This window comes from Chaetura pelagica, unplaced genomic scaffold (assembly GCF_000747805.2).
Source record: "Chaetura pelagica isolate M959 unplaced genomic scaffold, ChaPel_1.0 scaffold67, whole genome shotgun sequence".
Lineage (NCBI taxonomy): Eukaryota > Metazoa > Chordata > Aves > Apodiformes > Apodidae > Chaetura > Chaetura pelagica.
Genome location: NW_009954107.1, coordinates 2,774,680 through 2,799,996, shown reverse-complemented (window position 1 = coordinate 2,799,996; position 25,317 = coordinate 2,774,680). Strand labels below are relative to the sequence as shown.

General features: G+C 39.2%; 1 protein-coding gene across 1 annotated transcript in view; it reads right to left on the bottom strand.

Moving 5' to 3' along the window:
- Nucleotides 1–23,732, bottom strand: part of MTMR7 (myotubularin related protein 7) — a 29,573-nt gene extending 5,841 nt beyond the window's left edge. The window contains exons 1-10 of the mRNA XM_010002512.1: nucleotides 23,685–23,732; nucleotides 22,645–22,767; nucleotides 21,436–21,598; nucleotides 17,674–17,831; nucleotides 15,998–16,126; nucleotides 13,683–13,817; nucleotides 8,060–8,192; nucleotides 3,260–3,369; nucleotides 1,193–1,318; nucleotides 391–440 (exon numbers count right to left, since the gene is read on the bottom strand). Of these exons, the coding sequence (XP_010000814.1) occupies nucleotides 391–440; nucleotides 1,193–1,318; nucleotides 3,260–3,369; nucleotides 8,060–8,192; nucleotides 13,683–13,817; nucleotides 15,998–16,126; nucleotides 17,674–17,831; nucleotides 21,436–21,598; nucleotides 22,645–22,767; nucleotides 23,685–23,732 (1,175 nt within the window). The remainder of the gene's footprint in view (nucleotides 1–390; nucleotides 441–1,192; nucleotides 1,319–3,259; nucleotides 3,370–8,059; nucleotides 8,193–13,682; nucleotides 13,818–15,997; nucleotides 16,127–17,673; nucleotides 17,832–21,435; nucleotides 21,599–22,644; nucleotides 22,768–23,684) is intronic.
- Nucleotides 23,733–25,317: the final 1,585 nt, after the last annotated feature.

The following is a 25,317-nucleotide window of genomic DNA, read 5'->3' as shown; positions in this document are numbered from 1 at the left end:
CTGCTGGAATTTCACAGGTGGTGTGGAGCTGCAGATTTCCTGAAAGGGAATTTTGGCACTACTGAAAGATCTGATAGAGTCCAAAGGATTTTGTAAGCCACATACACACTATTTTTCTCTCACATGGATCTCTCAACACTCGTAGCAACTCAGAATTCAGGATTCCAAATAGCACTCCTGGGGTGCATTATATAAAGACTGATATGAAAATATTTTACTTTGATTTTTCCAGGCAACTAAATGATATAGTAGGAAAGAAGGGTATGGCAGTTTCCTGAGCACATTCTGTTTAGATGCTTTGAAAGACAACAAGGAAATTAAAGTGGAATGGCAGCAGTTACTGACTACATAAATATATATATATATGGGAAAACCATAGCATTGCCTTACCTGTGGTTAAATTTATGACCAAAGGAAACCCAGTCTTTTTCAATTAACACCTAAAATGAGAATATTGCATTCAGTGCTGTGGAGCAGAGCTGCCACATGCTGAAGCAGGCGGAAGAGTGGTGTAAACAAGCAGTATTGGAATCCCAGTCAATTCTTAGAATAAGCAGAAAAGTTACAAGCAAGGACAGTGTTGGCAAGCAGTATTAGAATCCCAGATAACTTTCAGAATAAGAAGAAAAAATAATGACAGATGAACAGCACTGTGAAATCGAGAGAAAGCACTCTTCACTCATGCAGGTAGGGTGCCAATAGATTGACACAACTTCAACTAGCTTGACTTATCATTTTCTAAAATAGAACCTAAAAATGTTTCAAACTTCTTTCAAGGATGTGTGACCAGTAACTTGATAAGCATTCCTAGGTGCTTTGCCAGTGATGCTTTGCTTGGGAAAGGAACAGATTTTCCAACATAGCTGCTCATTGCAACCTAATGACTAGGGAGCACACACTTCTGACACACTTTTGAATACAAACCCTTTCTTGCACAAAAACTTCTTAGGCTCTGAGAAAGCTCCTTGGTCAAGCTTAGGAAAAAAAATAAAGGGTTCCCAACTGTTCTCCACATTTTGTAACATTTCGTATAGAAAGCGAGAGTCTGTAATTTGGACAGATAAAAACCTTCCTTCCTATTTGAAAAAAAAGGCATATTTAAGGAAGGCTCATTTTCCATTTAAACCAAAGATGCTAATCTTAAATTATCCCGTAATTTTTTTGTTTGTTCTGTGAAAAAGAACCTGCTTACCATGAATCCCTTCACAGTTCTGTAATATGGATCCAATAGAAGGCTTGCTACAGAGCAAACCTGGGCTGTCCTATCCCAGCCATCAGAGCAGTGAACAAGCACACTCACACCTTCCTCGGCCACAGCCTAAGAATACAGAAAAAGTCAGAAATTTCACAAGGAGGGGGAAAGGCAATGGTAAGCAAGGAACAGCAAGACAGTGCCATATAGACAGTATTAATCTGAAACTGGGAAACCTTGTTCATGACTTTACTTCTGCCACAGAGTTCTTGCATTATATTGAGTGTTATTCTTCCCATTTGAAAAGTCTGTTCTCATCCCATCCCATGCCACATGGCAGATGCAGCATCACCTGTTTATGCTCTGCTACAGGAGAATGTGGGACCTGTTTCAATTAAAATACATCCATCTGCCAGAGCAGACAACTACTTAGAGCAGATTCAGATGACGCTGATGCTTTAACTCACATACCAGCAACAGAGCAGCCATATTTTCTATACTCAGTTCTGCTTCTTGATGGTCATGTCAGTAATGGCATATCTGTTTCTGATGCCAGTGCTGGCATGGATATCATTACAGCACAGTGGACTGTGCACCGATGATGTACTTTTGGAGGTTTGTGGGGATGCTTGTGCTAGTGGTAAACTTCCATAACTAATAAGCAATATTGTATCTTTAATGTAAATAACTGGGTAGGGAGGGATCCCATTTTATTCATAAACACAGAAGGAAGAGATCATACTCAGCAACATGTGGTGTTGCATTATTTTTGGAACTTAAGTGGGTTTTTTTAAACTGAGGTTTTTGGCCTTTGTCATTGCTAAATAAAACTAAATTTAGGAAGTAGAGAAATAAAATAGGCTAGGAAAGACACTGCTTAGAAAAATAAACATTTAAATTAAGTTTGGGCTTAATAGGGAATGAGAAATAATAATAAATTATTTATGTTTATCTCAAGAGACAAGTAAATTCTACCAAAATAGAACCCCTGTGGGCAGGAGACCAGTAACTGAGAACTGGGAACAGTACAAATAAGAATAGGTCAAAAAGCACATCTGAGGAGGCATGAAGCTAACAAGCACATGAACAAGGGGTAGATTTATTTTGGACAGTATTTTAAGACCAGCCACTGGGGAAAAGTTCACAAGAACTAATGTAAATTACCTGCTTTCTATAAGCTAATGACAGCTGGTAAGGCTGGCAATAATAATAACATGGAAATTTATCTGGCAGTAGCTGTTCAGGTAAGAAACTACAGTTGTCTGCTGAGCAGAAAGAAGCAAGGCAAGAAAAACAGAGTTACTGAATAGGGAAACCTGTATCAGGTCATGTGAATAAAAAGGCCTAAAAGAAATCGTTATCACAATCTCAAAAGAACCAAAACAATAAAAGGCAGAGCAAAAGGAATGGGGTAATAAAATTGAAACTATTTTTGGTAGATGTCAAATATCTGCATTACTTTGGATGAGATTAGGAGAAATAATTTCTTACCAAAACCAACAAATATTTTCCGAAACAGTTTTCAAGCATGTAACACTAGAAGCTGGTAGAGAGTTTGGCCAGAGTAAAACACAGGAGTTGATTTAGAAGGTGAAGTTAATTGGTTACTAAGTAACTCAGAGGGGATAATGTAGTAGCTAATATTCCTATATTACAGCTACCATCAAAGAAGTAGTCCTCTGACAGAAATCTTCAAGAAAGAAAATGTCCAGAAATCAGTGAAGGAGGCAGAAAGAAAAACAGGGAAACAAACAGTGACAATCACTGCTGGGGAATAAAGTAAGGACATTCAGATACCTGACATAACAAGATACAGGCTAGTAGAGGCTTTGGTACATTTGAATTATTTAGTGAAGAACACAAACTTTTTAAACCATATTAACAAAATACCCACACAACAGCACCTAAGAATCATCTGTCCTCATAGATGCAGCACTGCAAGATGTTTGGGTTTTTTTCATATGCAGCCTCACTGAAGATAACAGAAGTTACCCAAAAGAAGATAATTTGGTCCTCACTTTCTGTATCTGGTTAGTCCAAGTTTTGTTCTCATTTTACACACTTTACCTTTGCAATAAAAATGCCAGCATCCATAATGGCTTTGATATGCTTCAGCCAGCCAGAATTTTCTAGGCCCCACAGAAAGTCACTCATTGAAGGCGATTTCAGCTCACAAACTGCAAAATAAGCTACAACTTAAATGCACAGTAATTATAGACCCTTAAGCTTTCACTGACTGTTCAAACTACGAGTTACCTCTTCAGGTAAGCCCCATGTAAAACATTCATCTTTTGAAAAGAATGACTACTTCACAGTCAAACTTTGCCATTCAAAAAAGCATATATTTAAGAAATGGGGCAGACTCAAATATCACCCAACATGGTAAGTCAAAAAGGAAAGCTGTTACAAAGCCTGTTGCAAACAGTTTACCAACTCCTGTGCATCACAGATTTTCCAAAACTGTGTTAGAAGCGAAATTTTCAACCCCCTGGGAGGGGTTGATATATTTAATTGTGAGGCTATCGAAACAGAAAGCATAATATTTCTGCTCACAGACAGGCACCTAAACAGTGCCACAGCCTACCATTTCTAGTCACATTTGCTGATGAAGCCCTGTAAGGGCAAGCCCACCAAACCCAGCCTTCGCCACAGATTATGGTGTTTGAGATAATGCAATCCACTCAACAGTTCTCCATCCCTGTATGAAACCTTAGTAGAACTTTGCTTGTAGCCAGAAAGTATTCTGCTGGGGAGGAAAAACCTTAATTCATCAAGGAAAATATTTTTCTGAAATCTTTACAAGCTCTATGCCACATTTAAAGAAAAAAGGAACAATCTTTAATTTTTACAACATTAAGTTTCTATCATGCTGTATCCAAATGCCTGTTTTTCAATATTAGAGTTTGTGACATCAGAAGAAAAAAAGGGAAATCATACTTTAATTCAGATACCTCAATCCAGAAGCAAACAAATGCTCAACAATATTTGGTGCAATCTGTTTTCAACTGTGAAATACTAATTTCACCCCACAATTCACGTATTTATTTTGATCCATGTAGAGTTATACTGTGTTTTTTGAGGAAAATGCTATTAAGTCCTTTAAGGAATTTAGTGGAAAATGTCATGATTTTCACTGAGTTAATGTAATGCTTTAGCAGGTCTCTTGTCCTCTGGAAATCTTCTAAAAGACTCAGTTATTTATGACCACTGGCAAAACTTTGTTTTCCTTCAAAATAACTGGAATTTAATTTTGCAAGGCAAAGTCAGAGTTTATACCACATCTGAATGTGTCTGACTGTCTTAACTCCATTTAATTCACGGGCAAAATAGCTTCATGCGTCCATACAATGTCTTGCAGTCTTTGTATGTAGGGCCTCTTCCAGATGGTTATTTTAAAAGTAATTTTTGAAGGATATTTATAAAAATGCATAGATAGCAGCACTGAAAGCAAACAACTTTTCACATGATTAATGCTCTTGCGCAGCTGGAAGCATGACCAATTAGTTGATGAATTCTGGCTGAAGCCGCTGTCTCTGTTTACAAAAGCCCAAGGTAAGGCTGAAATAGTGCTCTGCTCATTCCTACTACCAAATTAGAGTCAATATTTACTGACCACTTCACTGAGCAAAGTTCAGACTGTCCTAAAGGCCTACACCCTATATTTCACATGATTTTGGCTACTGATCCAGACATTAACACCAAATTCAATTATGAGGCTTATCCTAAGGGCAAAAGGTGTTTCCATCTCAACAGAAAAGGTACCAAAATTTTGAAGAAGTAAGAGCTGCTACATCTGCTGTGTGGGCACAAGAAAATAAAGGTGTTCTGGGCAGAGCTTATAACAAATTATCAGTGCTTCCTTCCCCAGGAGGGGAGGAAGAAACAGGATACATGGTAGAAACTGCCTCTTCCACCAGCAAAAGTACCATAGAGGGAGGCTGGACCAGTTGCCCCATTTCTAGCAGAAGGAGGACTAAATGCTACGAAGCAAAACTTCAAGCTCTCTGTCTGTCTTCTCTGTTGCTGAAGTCCAAGGATCAGAGAGCTGTTATTACATCAGCAGCTACTGCTATGGGTAGGAGGGGAAGAGAAGCTCATAATGGCTGTTTAGATACAGACAGGGAGCATGTGGAGTCACCACCACAATGCACAACAAACAGGGGTGAAGTCTTGGTTGGCCTCTAGATGTACAGCACAGCTCAACCCATCACAAATCCAAACAGCAGGCTCAGTCAGCCCTTGAATCTCTAAGTGCGTGTACAACATGTCCTTCTAATATTGTTAATTATTTCAAGGAGGTCTTGCACAAGATCACAATTATCACAGGGACTTTACAAGGGTATGTAGTGGTAGGGTGAAGGGTAACAGTTTTAAGCTGAGAGAAGGTAGATTTAGGTTAGACATTAGGATTAAATTCTTTCCTCTGAGGATGGTGACGCTGGCACAGGTTCCCTAGGGTGGTTGTTGATGCCCATCCCTGGAAATGTTCAAGGCCAGCTGGATGGTGCTTTGAGCAACCTGGTCTAATGGGAGGTGTCCCTGCCCATGCAGGGGGGTTGGAACTTCATTATCTTTAAGGTCGCTTCCAACCCAAACCATTCTATGAGCCTATGATATTTTGCCAAACATTAACATTATACAAAAGTAAATACAAGTTAAATTTAAGATAAGTAAAATTACAAAGCTGAAACTTTTTTTTACCTACTCAAATAAATTATTGATATTATTATAAATTAATTTCTTCAGCTTTTTCCTAAAGGAACATGGTTGAAATGAACACATTCCTAATCTAGGTGCATTTTCCAATGGAAATCTGAATAATCAATTTTTTTTGTTCAAATTTCCTCAGCATTAGAAGTTATTTAAAATTGTAAATTGAAAGTAAACTGCAGTCTCTCACGTAGAAGTCTCTCTTCACTTCTGATTAGTTCCAGTAAGTTAAATAAAATTGCCCTTGCACATCAGACCCATTATATCTTGATGTCCTCTTTTCCACACTCTGGACTTCCAAACAACAATACAGCATACATTAAACTAAAATCAGTTTTCATCAGCCTTATTTGTCTTTGCAAAGGTTTTCATGTACCATATACGTCTTACCACAGATCATGAGCAGCAGGCATATCTTTTAATGTTTGCTGTGTAATGTGATTTTTACCTTAGAGATACACCAAGGTATGTTTAAGTATTCCTTGATAAAAACATAAAGCCATCTTAAACGGATGTTATCATAAACCTTGACAACCTTTTTGGCTCTGGTTCCCTTTGTATGCACAAGTCAGGTAATAAATGCTCTTTTAAAGGCCACCAGAGAAACAGATGAAGGGACACTGACACAAATGGAAAAAAACTGTGCAGCACCTCACATGAGACATTCCCCTCTCAGTCACTGGAAGTCATTGGGCTCTACAAAAAACAAAGAAGTACGTGAAAGCCTCAAGTACCTGAAATTGCAGACTTCACTTCTCTAATCTCTAACCTTATCAGCCATGTTACTAAATATGAGATTTCAACACAGCAAATATAAAACCTATGAAAAAAAAAAACAGATGTTTTGAGTATATGGCTCATTTAAAAAATAAATTCTAAGAATTTATGTCCCACAAGCAGCCTGAAGCTTTAAATGCATTAGAAATTACCTTGTTACATTTCAGTTTGAGCCATGGGTCTGTCTCATACACTTTTGGCTCAAAAATAATACACAGCACTGTCCCGTGCAGCCATTATTTACTGTTTTTAAATGTTATGGTCTTATGCTGAACAAAAAAAAGGGACAGGTTTATTCACCCAGCCTCTAACTAAAAATCCTTCTGTTTGCCTTCCTGAGACCCTTAGACCAAGGAATTAAGTAAAAGTACGTCATGAAGAGAGTCACCCTTTTACCTGTATCACACTTTACTGTTGATTTTCATAAACTGTCCTTACTTAAAAACAGAGCACAGCTCTCCTGTCATGGAAAACATAAACCCTTCTTAGATCTAAAATTCACAGACAATGAGAGACAGGTTAGGAATAAAAGAGCATGGGGAGAGCGTCAAGTCAAGAATCAGCTCAATCAAGCTGATCAGGAGGTGCCAGAAGGTACTGATGATACAAATGAAGTAAATACTAAGACTCTGGAGTGGAGTGAGCACTATTCAGTATTTGCTTGTTAAAAATCAACAAGCCATTGAGGGTCAAGGATGGCTTATTTATTCTTACCATTTTCTGAAAAGGCCTCTGAACAGTAATGTAATCCAGGTATTAAATGACCATACAGATGTGCTCATTTATTCACTGATAAGTATTAATAGAGCAATTATTAATTTTCATGGTATTTTGAAGGTGCTGAATGGTTACACCCAGTGACTGTGAGTTTCATAAATAACCTGATGTAACATACTCTACAGAGGGCATAAGATTCTATTAAAATTCAGTCTAAAATGCATTACTACCTTATTGACCACCTACAAAAATTAAACCACAGGTTTCTGAGCTTAAAAAAAAATAAATCCTGCATTTTCCACTAGCAAGAAAGTCAGCCGTAAGTTATTTTTTTCATTATGCCAACAAACTGTAAAATGCAAAAGAAGATGTAGTAGCAGTAAGGTGTATTGAAACCAAATTAATTTTGTCATCAGAGACAATTATTTCTGGATTTCACCCATTAAAAAAAAGGTGTTTGCACAATTAGGAAATCCCCACCAGTTATGATGATGCTCCTTTTCACAAGCCCCATTAGCCAGCAGGCACCTGCATGCAGCTGCAACAGACAAAGGTCTCTTTTTACACCCATTTTCACTTCTGCTGATTTCAGGGGAGTTCTTCTAATTTGTGTGACAGAAACATTAAGTCTTTCCTCTAGTTTTCAATGCAGAAGAGTATTACCTTCAAGCATTTTCTGCAGACTGTTTCTCATGACATGAATGTTCTCAATGCCTATGAATTGAAACTTGATGTTGGAGTAGTTGTCTTCATTTTCATATCCCTTCCCTGCTGCTCTGTTTGCCATTGCGTTAAGCTGCAAAAAACATAGAAAATGGGATGAAAACCAGAAGCAAACAGATTCTTCCCAAAACAAAGCTTGTGGTCTACTGCAATAAATCACAGTGATTTAGATCAGGCACAAACAGAAAACATTTATCACAGTGCCAATACAAAGGATTAGGAATAGGGGATCTCTTTACAGCCTATTGCAGAGCACTGAGTCACTAAGGCTTTCACCTCCATTTCACACACTTTGAGAGGAACTTCATCGGTGAAGTAAGATACAAAAAAATGCAACTTATGTAGGGATCCTCTGCAAGAGCATAAAGGTTTTAATTTGTTTTTAAAAGGTTATTCTGATTTAATTTTTTATCAGTGTTATGTTTACTAGCAGAATATACCCAGGAGGTGGCAGTGTTTTATCTGCCATCCCACTGTTTTATAGCATGTGTGCACTGTAATGTTGCCCAAATTACTGTGTTTTACTGCTCAAATCGTCCAGGAGTCAATACAGCTTCCTTCTTTGAAACTTGGCATAATGAAGCGAGAGTTAGTGTCATTTTTCCTGAGTTTATAGTATCTTGACTTATGTAAGACCATAAAAGTTTCAAATTAACAAAATTACCACAAATATTCTCATCTATAATGCAGTGCTAACAAGTGTTTTGCAGTGCTTCAGCAAAACATACATTCAGCTGGAAGCCATAGTTTTGTTTCTGAATCTGTTACTTGCTTCCTGGCATAGGAAAGTCACTAAACGCTTCTTTAGTTCAGTTTCCCCGAAGCATAAAACTAAGGGTTTTTTTAATGCTTATTTCCCCCCTTTTGAGATTCTTGGGAGAAAACTATCTGCCAAAACCCTTATGCTAAATTTTGATATCTGGGCTGAAAACTAGAGCTGACAGAAATTAATTAACTACTTTCAGTTTATTACTCTTTTTTATTATTTCCTATAGCAAAATCTCACTGTCCAGTAGAAAGAAATGGGTTTTTTGCATAAAGTCCCTATTCTCCTAAGAAATGCATGTTTTAAGACTGGGAAGCCTTGGAACTTCCACTGAAAGATGGAAGGTGCAGGAGTAACAAAGCATCCCATGTAGCAAAACCTCCATGCATCCAAGCACAACTAACAGCTGCGGCCAAGGAAAGATTTAATAGTTCAGTAACAATGGATATTGCACATCCAGACTGCAGGGCACTAACAAAGCTTTTGGAGAGACCTTATGAGGTATCAGTAGGACAAAAAGTTCCATGTCTGCACTGGAGTGGGAGCCCATGCTCATGAAATATCAAAAAGAAGTGTCTCTTCGGTATTGTTTAGGGGATAAAAAGCTAATAACTCCATTTCCAGTTGATTTCCCAGTATCACAGGCAGTGCTACTGATTTGCTTCTGCAGTCACTTCTGAAACAAACAATAATATACTTCAGTACTCAGCTAAAGCTATCATGGGATATATGAGAATGTGTTTCTTCCTGAGCTTTTCCCCATACACAAACAATTCTGATACTCAATTTTGATTTGGAGCCAAATGTATGTAATTGAGCAGGACCGATTGTTGGCTACAAACTTATCTCCAACACAGGTGAACAAGTCTAGCTTTTTTATGTCATACGTCAAAATAGGTTTCCATAGACCAAATTTGTCACCCTTTACTTTCAAAGGAAACAGCTAAAGACAAAAAACTTTCTGTGCATTACCATTTCCTTTTAAATGCATAGGACAGCAGACAAGTGAAGATGCTTTTCAGTTCCTGTATTCTATCCAATTGAGTATGTGAAGATAGGGATTGTTTCCCATCTTCACACTTTCTAGTGCATCCATTCCTATAAGCAGAACTTGGCAATAGGAATCCATAGTCATATTTGTTGACCACCATTAGGAATTGAAACACTGCCTGATCTTCATGATACAACAGAAGGAACTATACTCTAAGATAGGAACCTAGGAAAAAAACCAGAATTTTTCATTTACTCAAGTCTTGCGTGAAACTTCTTTTATCTTGTGTATCATCCAGCAGTCTGCTGATGTTTTGAGTATCCATGAACAATCAAAAACTACACAGCCTGTGAACAGCATGTCCTTTAAGGAAAGAGTCCTCAGTGTGACTTCCTGGAAAAATGAAAATTATCTGCTGAATCCTAATCTTCCTCTTTTGAAATAGATATTAGTGCTCAAATATAAACAAATTGAAGTAGTTTCTCTCTGCAACAGCTTATAGCTTCAGGAAGAAAGACCTGTGTGCATGAGTCGAAGCCACCGCAAACTCCCGAAGCCCTAAATGAAAAATATCTAGCCCCTAAATGACCTCATCCTCAGTACAATAAAGACTACTAACTGTCTCTGCCAGTGAGCAATTTTATCACCAAAATCCTTTAAGACAGCCTGCAATAGCCCTCTTTAAAAGCAAATAAATAAAATGTTAAGTTCGCAAGGCTTTCCGACACTCAGTTATTTTAAATACTGTCAGTGGCCAAACTTTGCAGCTGACACAAAATTTACTATCAAGTTTTCCATATCACCTACCAAAATTCCATCTGTTGCTTTTAAAGCAGTTGTTGCAAAGCTCTCTAAATTGTGCCTGTCCTTGCTCTATCTCAGAGAATATGAGAAAAGCTCTAAAGGGAACAGACCGCACTTGGCAGATTTCCTGGCATCTTCTTTAATGTGGAAGATAACTGAGAGCTCTCTTCTTATAAAGGGTTATAGCATTAATTTGTTTTACTTGTAAGCAGTAAGTTTACATCAGCTTCTTCTGTAAACACACAGAATAAGAAGAAAATAATGAAAGACAGTAGTCTAAGTAAAGCTCAGCCTCTGGTCATAGAATCATAGAATGGTTAAGGTTGGAAGGGACCTTAAAGACCTGGTTCCAACCTCCCTGCTATGAGCAGGGACACCTCACACTAGACCAGGCTGCACAAAGGCTCCTCCAACCTGGTCTTAAACACCTCCAGGGAGGGGGCTTCCACAACCTATTCCAGCACCTTACTATCCTCATGGTGAAGAATTTCTTCCTGATGTCTAATCTAAATCTACCCTCTTTCAGTGTAAAACCATCACCCCTTGTCCTACGACCACCCTCTCTGGTGAAAAGTCCCTCCCCAGCTTTCCTGAAGGCCCCCTTCAGGTACTGGAAGGTACTGGAAGGTCACTATAAGGTCTCCCAGGAGCTTTCTCTTCTCCAGGCTGAACAGCCCCAACTCTCTCAGCCTGTCTTTGTTGCAGAGGTGCTCCAGCCTTTTGACCATCTTGATGGCTCTTCTCTGGTCCCTCTCCAAAAGGTCTGTATCTTTTTTGTCCTGAAGGCACCAGAACTGTACACAGTATTCCAGGTGCGATCTCACCAGAGCAGAACAGAGGGGCAGAATCACCTCCCTGGCCCTGCTGGCCACACTTTTGATGCAGCCCAGGATGCAGTTGGCCCTCTAGGCTGCAAGCGCACACTGGCTGCTCAGGTCGAGATTCTCATCTACTACCACCCCCAAGTCCTTCTCCTCAGGACTGCTCTCCAGCCATTCTGCCCCCAGCCTGTATTTGTGCCTGTGGTTGTGCCGACCCAGGTGCAGGACCTTGCACTTGGCCTTGTTGAACTGGTCACCCTGGTAAATTTAAATGAAGTGGAAACAAAGTCTCTTCCACAGCCAAAGCTTTCCTTCTGAAGATTATAAAGCACAATGAGACACAAGAAGAGCACTTGGGAATGCTGAATTCACTGGCCTATCAGTATTTATCATCTTTGCAAGGAATCAGTTCTGGTTACAGAAGAAGCAGGCGATTTTTTTGCTTTCTAGTGTAATGGGAAACATTGCACCAGACACAATAACTTACCTTTACATTTGTTAGAAGTTTCCTGAGGAATACCAAGAACAGCTTGTACTAATATTTATCTTTTCCTACATGCTCTAGGTTTATATATGCATTAGGAATTGCAAAATTAATTGTAACAACTGTAACAAGGCTTTGTTTGGCACATGGGATCACAGGAGCCTTAGAAAATAAACCCATTATTGCAGCAGAGAGAGATAAGTAGAAACCTGTGCATAGAAAATTATTTACATCAAAACATTTTTTTTCCCCTGAGAGAAATTAAATGAAAGCAAATAGTTTTCATCTGCTGACTGGCTCCTGAAGAAGCTGGCATTGCTGAAAATATGCCATTGTACAGGCATATAAAATATGGCTAAAGTACAGGCTTTTTTCACTGGAGATGGGAGGTGTCTCACCAAAGTCATATACCAGGAAAGTTTATGGAAAGGCACCTTCCTGTTATTATCTTTCAAAACATCATTAATAGCCAAGTCAGTAAGTGTTTAGTCATAAATCAAATCTCCTTAATTAGGGAAGAGTACCAATATCATCAGTCAGGAAATGCTAAGTTATAAATACTATCAATAAAGAAAAGTGTTAAACAAATATTATTTAGGAAGCCAAGTCTGTGCTTCCTATACAAATTCTGCTCTGAACACAGGTGTACCAGTCCTTTACTAGTGCTCATCATGACTCACTTTCTTCAAGACCACCCTTCCTCATCTTCCCAATAAAAAAGAGGGAACTGAAGGTCAAAGTAGTCACCAAATTACAAAGTGCAATGAGATAACTCAAGGTCCTGATTTTCTGGCTACTGCTTCCCATTACAGCTCAGCACTTACCCACCAGCCCTCAGGTCTTCAATCAATAGCCAGCCAGTCAGGTTCTTCGTCTCTGCTCCAGTTCTGCCAGGTTTGGTCTTCCTTGCTCCATTCCTCATGTTTCTCAGTTTTAGACACCTTGACTTTTCAGGCTCCATCTCCTGATCTCAGGATGCTGAAACAGCTTCCTTGCTCCTTTTCTTCAAGCCTTTACTCTCACTTTTCCCCTTCCTCTGCTACAGCTCATCCCTTATCAACTGGAAATTTTGTGGAGATTTGCTCCTTTGGTTTCTCTTCTTCAGGTGCTTTGGCAGCTTCAGGAGGGAAGCTACTGATAGTGTAAGAACATACCCCTGCTCCCACCTCCAGACACTGAAGCCTATCTAGTCCTCATCACCTTGAGACGTTTGCTAGCATGCCAAATTTGGAAACAGGGCTTTTTTAGCTTCCAACCTCTTCTAGACCATCACTTAGTTTCTGTGTTTCTACACAGCATATTTTTTTTCTAAAGCTTTTATCTTGGTCAAAGTTCTTAGTCAATTATAGAGATAAGGCATCTGAGATCACTAGGTACCATGTTTCAGATTCCCTCTCAAAGCCAGGAAAGTACTGGAAGTATTCAATACTATTCAGTTATTCACTTTACTATATCTTAACATTTTGTTAAGAACAAAAAAAAAAAAAAAAAGGCTTAGAAAAAGATTTTTGTCTTTAAAGATAAAAAATGCAGGCAAGGTTGCTAGTTAAGATTCCCCTGGTAAATCCTGATTTGCCTGTGGAGTCACACAGGTGCAACTAAGAAGATCAGAAGTATGGTCAATCATTTGTACATCTTCCCTAATGTGTCCAGCCCACATTCAGTCTTGTTAAATGCAAGAAATATAATGTACTTACTTTGGGCCGAGTGTCAACAACATATAGGAAATCACTTCCTGGATTTGCTTTTCTGATGGCCTGGAGCATTTGTTCATCCTCAAGGCATCGAGCACTAAAGCCAGATAAAGGCTGGCTGCTCCTACATATGGATGCCTGCAGAAAAACAGACAAGCAAACAAACAAAAATTAAGCAGAAATTATTTAGCATCCAGAAGCATATAAAAAACCGGCTCATTAGATGTTTCTATAGGTGTACAATTACATGGAAAGGGCAGAATAGTAAAATTCATTCCATGTTAATAAAGACATTCATTTTTTTAAAGGCAAAAAATATTAAAACTGTATGACCCCATTGGCCCAGGCCTAGTCCTGAATCCATGTTTTAGAGCTATTTTAAATATAATGTTGCCCTAAAGCAGAATAACTCCTGAAAGGTGGTCTCTAGAGGATGTGGCATACGACACTGCAGAGAACACTGATACAGCATGAAGAATGGGTCCTTTTGCACTGTCACTGACACTCACCAGTTATGATCCTGATTACGCCCAACTTACACTAATGCATGCTTCATCAAACAGCCTGAAACACCGTAAGTTCAGGAAACAAAAATGCATAACATGTAGCTAGATCACTGATGGTGGTGTTTTTTTAGCATGGTCCAGTCTCTTTTTGGTGGTGCCCAGTAATAGGACAAGGAACAACGGGTATAAACTAGAACACAGGAAGTTCCACCTCAATGTGAGGAGAAACTTCTTTACTGTGAGGGTGACAGAGCACTGGAACAGGCTGCCCAGAGAGGTTGTGGAGTCTCCTTCTCTGGAGACTTTCAAAACCTGCCTGTGTGGCCTGCCCTAGGTGATCCATCTCTGGTTTTGAAGTTGGAGTAGATGATCTCTAGAGATCCCTTCCAGCCCCTAACAATCTATAAAATGTATTGGGCTGTGTTTAAGAGTAGGGGAAGAGATGAGGTCATGTTTTGGTATTGCACAGACCAAACAAATACTTCCAGAGTTGGATCTTATCATATTCACACGGATCCTGTGAATCACAGAGTAAGATCATCACTGAATTTGCTGATACCAAAGAGCTATGGGAAAGTTCTGGGTATGAAAGACTGAACAAGTGGCACTCCATCTCTCTTGCTTGCAGCAGACCTCTTCCCAACCTGCTGCTGCCATGGCTGTTCAATGTCCACTGTCACAAATTTTACCCCACACCGGCCCGTTACTATTAACTAGCAACTCATGCCAGCCTCCAAACTCACAAGGAGGTATTTTCTCCAACATTCCCAACCCTTTTCCTAGCCCTCTGAATAATGAAGGATCCAGGACTAAACACAACCCCTCAGACACTGGAGGTCTGAACCTTAACCTGAACTCCAACCACAACAGGGAAAATATTCAGGCTGAAACCATGAAACTCATCCAAAACTGGATCATTATAAACTGGAATCTAGCTGATGCCTGAGACCTTTTCTTTCACTGAGATTTGAAAATGTCCACATTTTGAATCCTAGATACCTATATTTGGAATTAGTTGATTATGCAAAGTGATTGATTTTGAAAATATTTGCCCTAATGAAATATTAAAGATACTATGAAATTTATGCAGAGACTGTATTTATTATTCAAATCTTCATATCCTCCTGTTTCATTGTAAAATTCATAGATCTTCCTAGAATCAGAATTCTGCTCTTTTCTTGAGAGGCTACTCTTGGTTCTTTAGTTGCTTCAAGTATAGTTTTTCTACTCCTTGACTTGCTGTAAATATGGCTACCAGATCGGATGGTGAGACACTGGGACAGGTTGCCCAGGGAGGCTGTGGATGCCTCATCCCTGGAAGTGTTCAAGGTCAGGTTGGACAGGGCTTTGAGCAACTTGGTCTACTGGAAGGTGTCCCTGCCTATGCAGGGGGAGGTGGAACTAGACATCTTAAAGGTGCCTTCCAACCCAAACCATTCTACGATTCTATGAAATTGCTCTGTTCTCCCCCCAGTCACCCTCTATGCTGCCTGCTACTCGCCTTCAATCTTCTGCCAGCCATGTTTCAGGACCTCTTAAACTACTTCACTTCCTTGTGATATAGAGATCACATTTTTTTAAAGTAGGTGAATGACGAAGCTGGGTTAAATTACTGCATTAAATGCCTAATAATGGGCTAACCATAACTCCAGTGTATGCCCATACGAGCAAACGACACTAACCAGTCAACACCAACCATCTTTTAATTTTTTTTCAGTAAACACTGATTTCTTCTTGTGAAATCTTACTAGAAGAGTCATGAAAGCAAGGCTAAAATAAGCAAATACTTCAAAGCTACAAACTCACACTTACATTGTTGTCCTTGCAGTAGTAGGAAAGAGCTGGGAAACGCCTTCGACTCCGAAATTTAGAGCTCCCCACTATGATGTGTGCAGTCGCAGACTTTGGTACATACACTTCTGTAGGATAGGAGTCACAGACCTGTGAAAGAACACTGCTTATTTGGTCTACAAAATACAAGTAACATTAGACATCTTCACAAAAAAGGGAAAAAAGAAAGCCAAGGAACTAATCTCAGGGAATATTATGTGTACACACATCACCTGCATTTCTCAAAACAGTCTTTCAAAGCTGAACAGTATTAATTCTAGCTTACAGATAGTAAAACTGAAGCAGAACAGTCAAAGGGCTGTACTTCCAAATGTTACTTCATACCTTGTTGAAAACAGACAGGTATAACATACATTCATAACAGCAAAGACATTATGTACAGAAAGGTTGTATTTACAACTGCAGTTTCCTCTGTAGCAGAATTTGAAAGTAAGGATGGGAGCGGATGAAGATCTCAAACACCTCTCTGTTATAATGAGAGTGGACTATACAGCCAAACTTTTCAGCAACTCTGATAATTAAAAAAAATGAAAATAAAGTAGTCCATATGAAATGAGGATACCAAATGGAAAGCAGCCATGGCAATGCCTATCACTACTAAAATGAACCCAGTGAGCCTGAAAAAAAGCCCAAAAGTTTTTTTTCGAGACAAGTAGGACCACAAATGAGATCCCTGTCTAACTTCACTTTCCTTATACTGCCTGTGGCATTCTGGCTGGGCTCAAAAGGATATCCAGTAGCTCCCTGGGACTTTCTGAGATGACCATAGGAATTAGGACACCCAAGAAGAAGTTCTGTACCGAGAGAACCAGAGATATGTAATGATGGAGAAAGAAAAGAAAGGGCTTGTGGTTACAGATGCTGCTGTGGTGAACTGGGTTTTATTCATGATGCTGTTTTTCCTACACTTTATCTTAAAAGAGGTCAAACATTTTTTCTATTTGTTTTAAGAAAAAGAAAACAAACCCTGACAGCATATTCAGTCTTCTCTGAGAACTTCACAGGCCTTCCTTAACATGGATATGATCCAGCAACAGAGTCATAGAGTGCACAGACAAACTTCCTTAAAAAATACTTTGGTTATAATTTCTCACAGTTAATTAATATTCTAGGGACTTCAATTGCACAAGACTGAACTAGGCAGGACAGCAGACAGCTAGGAAGACATATGACCTGTCAGATGACTTACACTAACAGTCAATCACAGATGTTTTGAAAGGATTGTGAGGATAGCCAATGAGAAAAAAAAAAAGCCAAATTCACTACTTCCAGTATTTTTTTTTTCTTAAAATGACTGTTTAGTCATTTTATATAATTCCAGGAAAACACTCATTCAGATATGCAACATTAAGTATGATTTGAACGTCTCCCCAGGCAGCCAAGCACTAACATTTAAAATTTCCTGTGTACAGCTTTTCAGTGCTTAATTTCTACAAGTATGAAATGGACACATCCTTTCTGTGTGCCTTTTTATGTGAAAAAGTGGGAGAAGGGCACCTTACTACAGGTGTGGACAGCACTGAGCTGTAGCAGGATCCCTGTTACCTGCAGGGATCCTGAATGTAAGCACTTCTGGAGTCCACAGTCAGACTGCTGATCCACTTTACACCCTCTGTAACACAATCATCACAACTCACTCCATAGTCTCTGTTTATGTCACTGATCTGCCAATACTTGTTCGGAATACCCATCCGGTTGTATTCTTCATTGAGGTCCACAAGCTTCCAGCCTTGTTCTCGCTCTTCTTTATCTAATTTTGGGTTGAATGAGAAACAATACAGCTCTTCGTATTTCACTGAAAAACACCAAGCAAACAAACAAAACCGGTAAAAAACTTCAGATTTCTCATTCTGAAATGACACTTCAAAACAAAATTTGGTTTCTGTCCTTTTTATAGTTAAAACAGAATGCTTTGCTGGGTAAAAGCACATCTCCTGGCTTATAACTATTTTCAAGTGTATTTTGAAAGTACTATGCTCTTTTGTTACTTGTATGAGTTGCAATATACGTGCCTTATTAGTAATGTTACTTAAAATATGCTGTTCTACTAGACCTTTTCTCTGCTGAATTGTGAAAGCCTCCCACAGCCCAAAGGCAGGATGTCAGTGATAATATGCATTCATCCAAAGAAAAGTCAGTGCCAGAATAAGAACTTTTCCTGCAAATGAATTTGCTGGCCAGAGGTAGGCTGGAAGTCCCTTTCTGAAGGCAACATCTGTGGCAAAGACAAACTCTCTGAACAATGGACTACGCAGCACAATTTTCCAAAAATTAACTCAGAAGTCTTTGTCCCTGAATAGGGAAGTCTGTAATAGATTCAATGAAATTTTAGTTTTGTGGACTGCAAAATTCTGTTCTTCAATTATTAACAAAGGCATTCATGCTACAGGTGGTGTAATAACATAAAAATAGCATATACTACATCAACAATTTCATCATGACCACAAACTCATTTAAGTAGCTATGCTACCTGCAACCTTAGTCAAGGGCCATATAATGAACTTTGCCGGTGCTGGAGTTTTTAACTTTTTTTTTAGGAGTATATCTGTATTTATGCTACTGGGTGTTTCAGTCTTGGTGACCAATGGAAGCCAGACACACTTGCAACTAAATGTCAACTGTCTCTGATATTAATAACTATTCAGCATATAGCTTAAAATTAAAGTTCTCATTGGAATTTTAGATACTGTTTTGTCACAAGGGGATGTTTCAACCAGTCCTCTAAGTTCCTTAAAACTTGCTGACCAATGGGATTTTTACTTTAGAACTGAAGTGAATTACAAGCTGAGTGCTCTCCAATTTGATAGCTCTCCAATGATAAATTTGCTCCACAGTATAACTTTAAGATCAGTAAATTTAAATTTAAATACTACACTTTATTTTCTAATAATATATACCTAATAAGCATTATCTTAAGATACTACAGCATGCAGCAAAGAACTTATAGCTATATAATAGCAACAAAACCAACGACAATATTAATAAGGCTTCCATATTTTTCTAAGAAAGTTTTTACTTCTATTCTGATTATGTCTTTAAAAGTTTTCATTTAAGTTATATTTTGCTTTTGTAAATTTCATTAAATTGATTGCATCCACATTAACAAAAAAATATAAACACAAGGAAAGAAAACTTAATGTGAACTCCATTAGGAAAGTACTGAAAGTCAACACAGTAATGACTAACCAGAAAGTGAATTAATTGCCATTGACAGAGACAAAATCTTTCTGTATTCTCTGCTTTGAAACTACTGTCATGGCACAGATGAGGAAGACTGGTTTATTTCTCATCTGCTAACATGAAATTTTAGCATAATCCATAAATCCAGTCTGAGCTCTTTTTATTAAAGCAATTCAAGCTCCTATTTTTACTTCTTGGTTGTCAGAAGCATCTGATTTTGTTTTTAATTAGACCTACTGTTCACAGGCACAGAGAAAGCCTTTAAAAATCCACCAATTAAAATATATCCAGGTTATTTATGACTCAAGTCTGACTCAACATTACAAGTATTATTACATGATAGTACCTATAGGTGGTAACAAAAATGTTCATGTATTTATAGTCAGTGCCTTAAAACTCAGTTATCACCTCTCCAGCTCTTACAGTACCGTCCTTAATCTTTTACAGTCATTTTGCTATAAGCATCTGCAAATCCTGCTAATACAACTGTAATAACTATTATTATCAGTTTGTTTTCCAAAACAACTTAACTAAGCAAAAAGGCCAAACTCAGGTGACAGCTTGATCTTATTAAAATGCTAATAACAGCTGATAAGAGTGAAATCAAACATACTTGCTCCTCTAGAGTAACTAGGACATCAGATAACACAGGATATATTAAGCCAGTACACAAGATGAGCTTCCCTCAGGTTCAGCTATGGTGCAATGAACAAAAGGAACAGGCAGAAAGTGGAAAATTGAGCCTCAACAAGTCAAAATTTCTCTTCATGGAGTAAAGTGTACCTTATAAAGAAAGTATAGTCTTGGGCCTAAACATAAAGACACATCAGTGCGCCATCAGGGTGCATTTGGCTCAACTAGCAATGAGAGTCTTCTAATTTTAAGTAAGCAAGATTTTAATCCTGCCTCACATGAAGATCAGATATTTTCCTAGAGAGGGAAAACCACTGTGAAGCCGAACAAAAAGCTAATTCTGTGGTGCTCTTATTGCATCTTCTTCAAGCCTTCTTCTCCACTGCAGTCTGCCACTGAACTTGTATTCAAAGTCCATAGCCAGTCAGTATGCCCATATCAGTGTCCTGTTCTGGTGCACAGGTGTAAGTAACCACACACCCAGAATCACATTCCTTCCAGCACACACATACACATACTTGCAGCTGAGGTCCATCAAATTAATCCAGATATACATAAGCAAAACCATTGACTGAATTTCTCCCATTGTTTTTAAATTTCTCTGATTACTTCCATCTTGTGTCACCTAACATACCAAGTTATGTGTAAATATTACTACTACTATTATCCTAATTATAGAAGGTGCTTTATGAGTTCAGTAGCTGTGATGGCTGACTATGCAAATAGAATTTCCCCCCTCTAGACTCTAGATAAAATCAGTGTTTTCCTAGCAAGATACAAATTAAAGCCAATGTTGTCAGTTTTTTACATACTGTGGTGGACATTTTCTTTAAATAGTTAAATAATGGTAAACACAGAGGCTGGTGTGGTGTTTCTACAGTTCTCATTTAAATAAAACAATCCAGAAGCCCTGTCAGCTGGCTCTTAAGAAAGCAGCTATAATGCAGAGGATCACGTTGGACTTTGCTGCAACATTTGAATTTTCACTGCAAAGAGGAACGGTTTCAAAAGAAATTCAATCCAAACTTAGAAATTCAAAAAGGACACATTCAAAACCTAAATAATAGACCAAAACACAGCCAGTCTAGTGGAATAAATGAACTACTTGCTGCAAAACATTCTACTGATATTAAGAAATTTACGCACAGCACAGAAAGGGAACATTCAGACCTCAGCATGACCACTAAATATATCGCAAGTTTTTTTGTCACAACAGGAACATGAAAGATCCCTGGTTTCAAAGACTTGTCAGTATTTTCCCAATTACACAAGGTATCCAGTAAACAAGTTACATAAAATAACATTATAATGTATTTTATGGCCAGTGATCCCCTAGAGTATCATTTTCAACAAAAGTTCATGACTTTATGGAATGAACTACTTGTTATAATGTGCTTTTTTCATTGTTCCATAAGTGATTATTTTAATATGTTTGTCTGCTCAAAGATCTTTTCTCATATAACACATCTCTAAAGAAGTCTTTTTCTTAAACTGCAAGGGACAAAGATGCATTGCTACATTTTTTCCACTATATTCGCCCTCTTCAGCATGAGGATTCACTTCTGTGCCAAGCTTCTTTCCCATACCTGGTCGTGCCAGACGTATCAGAGATATGTAAACATCATGGCAGTCTCGTTCCTGAGGGATGACCAGCTGGATGACCTGGAAGTTCTTGCAGCGGATCAGCAATGGGCAACCACTGGCAGTGGTGGCCTGCTTCTCAATAGAGGAAATTTGGCTGTGAAGAACCTGTGTGGGAATTGAAAATGGTTATGCCACAGGATTCAAACCTTTAGGAAGAAAAATAATTATTTACAGTGATGTTCCAGAGCAGGAACAATAGCTTCCACTACTGCTTCAGAAAATCCCCACACTGCTCCTCTTGTAGTTTTGTTCCTATTTTCAGCTTCAGTCTCTAGCAGCACCTGATACATCACCTACAGAAAAAGAAGTGCTTCTGGAGTGCTTCAGCTGTTCAAACATTAGACTGGTCATGCTATCCAAAGCTTTTTGTTTGTTTGCTTAAGTTCAAGCAAGCAGTTGTCAGAAAAAGAGCTCTTTTCATCTACCTACACAGTGAAAAGATGAACCAGCATCAGTTAGATAAGGCTAAAATGCTGTACCTCCTTGTTAGCAGAAATGTATCATTTTATATATTGCATCAGATGAGATGAACCATTACAATATAAACAGGAGGGGAACAGCAGGAGCAAAAGAGGATGGAGTTAATGATCAGCACAAAAATGGACAAAATACTATTTTATTACATTATGATCATAATTAAGCTACACTGACTGACTCAGATGGTATGACACCAGACCTATATCTGTACATACATACATGCAACATATATGTTATCAATCCATCAAAACAGATAACTCAAAACACTGCATTATGAAAAAAAGAAGAAAAAAAAAGCAACAAAATCACTGATCCAGCACACGCAGTCAGGGAGTGAGGTAAGAGCCAAGATAGTAATTCACATTCAAAGTATTCCTCCTCAGTTCTTTCTGGATGACAGGGGTAACACTAGTTTAGAGCAGCTGTTCCTCAGTCAGTCACATCTGACATTTGTACACTGATGGTCCTTCTGGTCCTCTTACTGTGTTGCAATATCCAGAATACATTGAAAATTTTCAAAAATCACCAGGCTGGAATGTCACACACTCTGAACTTATAAAAGTATCCATATTAACTAATTTACTATGTTTAAAGTGTTTTGCAAGTTATTTTCAAACCACCATTAATTAAGTGCCACACATTTTCAGCTAACTGAAAAAAACAACAAATCATACCCAGGTTTCTTTACGAGTTTCAGAACCATTCTCTACAAATATGACATGGGTAGCTGTTAAATACAAGGTTCCCAGTGCAGCTTTTCTTGAAGACAAACGATCAAGTAACCGAACATTTTCCACCTAAACAAAAAAATGACAGAGAAAAAAAAATTAGGTTATGACATAGCCTGCCATAGTGAGATCTCAACATCCACTTTTTGTCCATTACAAAGTAAGTTCTTTTCAGTACCTGAAGAAATTACTACCAGAAGAGCTAACTATATGAGAAAATTATTATTATACCATGTAACCTATTTCCAGATCTACCTTAATCTGGAATCTTTCCCTGTCATGGTACATCTGCATCCAAAATGTGTAGCAAAGGATTCCAAAAACAATTTCTCACTTGAGCTCTTACCTGTTATCTCATCGTACTAAAACCCTGTGATAGCAAGGCAGAGCCTGGCCTTCAGCTAAACTCTCTCTGTGTTGTTCATTCAAGCCATTCCAGATTTATCTGTGATAAATAGGAAGCTAAATTCTAAAAAATACTAGTAAGCAGGAGGTGATAGTGGTAGAGTTTCTTCAGTGGGCCTTGCTCAGGCTCACAGGGAAGTCTCTGTTGATCAAAGAAATGTTTTAGTGTTTGTCTCCTCCTACTGGGGCTGTGAGCAGTGGTCACACCATAAATTTTTGCCTTTAGTCACTTTTCAATAGGAATCAAGGCCTTCACATCCACTGCTCTGACTCTATGGACAGAAAATGGATGTTGTCTCTTTGCTACAACCTGACAAAAGGGGAGTCCATAATGCATTATTAATTCTCACCAGCTTGTGGCTTGTACACCATAAATATTTTGTGTATGGCATGTGGCATTTATCCACTGTTACATGGCATTTATAGCAACAACAGACAAGAAGGCTGAGATTCCCAACTTTTTTGCCTCATTCTTCACTGGTGACTCCTCTCCCAACAGCCCTCAAGCTGATGGTCCACAGGGCAGAGACTAAGGAGACAAAGTCCCCCCCACCATAAGCGAAGACAAGGTTCATGACCACCTGAGGAACCCGAACATGCACAACTCCAAGGGACCTGATGAGATGCATCCCAGAATCCTGAAGGAATTGGCTGATGTAGTTGCCAATCCACTCTCTATGATATTTGAAAAGTCATGGACCCCTGTGGGACAACCACTTGTCACCGTTTTCCATCTGGACATTAAGCCATTGACCACGACCCTCTGGATGCAATGGTCAATATGCTAGAGGGATGGGATGGGATGTCATCCAGAGGGACCAGGACCAGCTGGAGAAGTGGGCCCAAGTGAACCTCATTGTCACAGTTTGACTCAGGTCTGACAACAATGCTCTCGATCCCCTCCCCCTCCCACCCAGGTAGGGAAGGAGAGAGAGAAAAAGAGAGAGACTTGGCTGGATTGAAAACTAACCTACACAGCTTTAATTAAAACATTAATGAATGATACAAGAAAATATATACAATTATATACAAATATATTCAGGAATGGGCGATCGACGGTGATGGATGAACAGAGTCCTCCCTGGACGCCGGCCATGGACGGGAGAGAAGGGGAGAAGAAGAAGGAAGGGAGTTGTCTTCTGTGATCTCTGACCTTCCTCTGAGCTTACGTAGATATATGGAATGGAATATCTTTGGCCAATTTTGCTGTCCATCTAACTCAGCCTCCTACGGGGGGGTCACAGATCTCCCCATAGTGTCTGAGCTGGCAGAGTGCCGGTGCAGCCTTGAAGCCTCAGTAGTTAGAAAAACATTCCACTGTCTTATCAGCCTAGCAGAACACACTGTTGCTAGCTACAAGAAAGCTTACTGAAGGAAAAAAAAATCAGTAAAAAGAAAAATTGGCTTCATCCTGGCTCAAACCAGGACACTCATGAAGTTCAACAAGGCCAAGTGCAGTGTCCTGCAGCTGGGCTGGGGCACCCAGAGATATCAAGACAGGCTGGGAGAAGACATGCTAAAGAGCAGCCCTGTGGAAAAAGACCTGGGGGTACTAGTGGATCAAAAGCTGGACATGAGCCACCAATGTGAAGTTGCAGCCCAGAAGGGCAACCACATCCTGGGCTGCATCAAAAGAAGTCTGGTCAGCAGGTCAAGGGAGGTGATTCTCCCCCTCTACTCTGCCCTGGTGAGACCTCACTTGGGGTACTGCATCCAGCTCGGGAGCCCACAACACAAGAAGGATATGCACTGTTTGAGCACATCCAGAGGAGGGCTACAAAAAAGATCAGAGGGCTGGAGCACCTCTCTTATGAAGACAGGCTGAAGGAGTTGGGGTTGTTCAGCTTGAAGAAGAGACAACTCTGGTGGGACCTTATAGTGACCTTCCAATACCTAAAAGAGGCCTGTGAGAAGGCTGGGAAAGCCCTGTTCACTAGGGCATGTAACAACAAGACAAGAGGTAATGCTTTGAAGCTAGAGAAGGGTAGATTTAGGTTGGACGTTACGAAAAAGTTCTTTAATATGAGGTTGGTGGATCACTGGAACAGGTTGCCTAGGGAGGCAGTGGGGGCCCCATCCCTGGAGACATTCAAGGTCTTGATGGGGCTCTGAGCAATCTGGTCTAGTTGGAGATGTCCCTGCTTATTTTAGGGGGGTTGGACTAGGAGACCTTTCTAGGTCCCTTCCAACCCAAGACATTCTATGATTCCATGA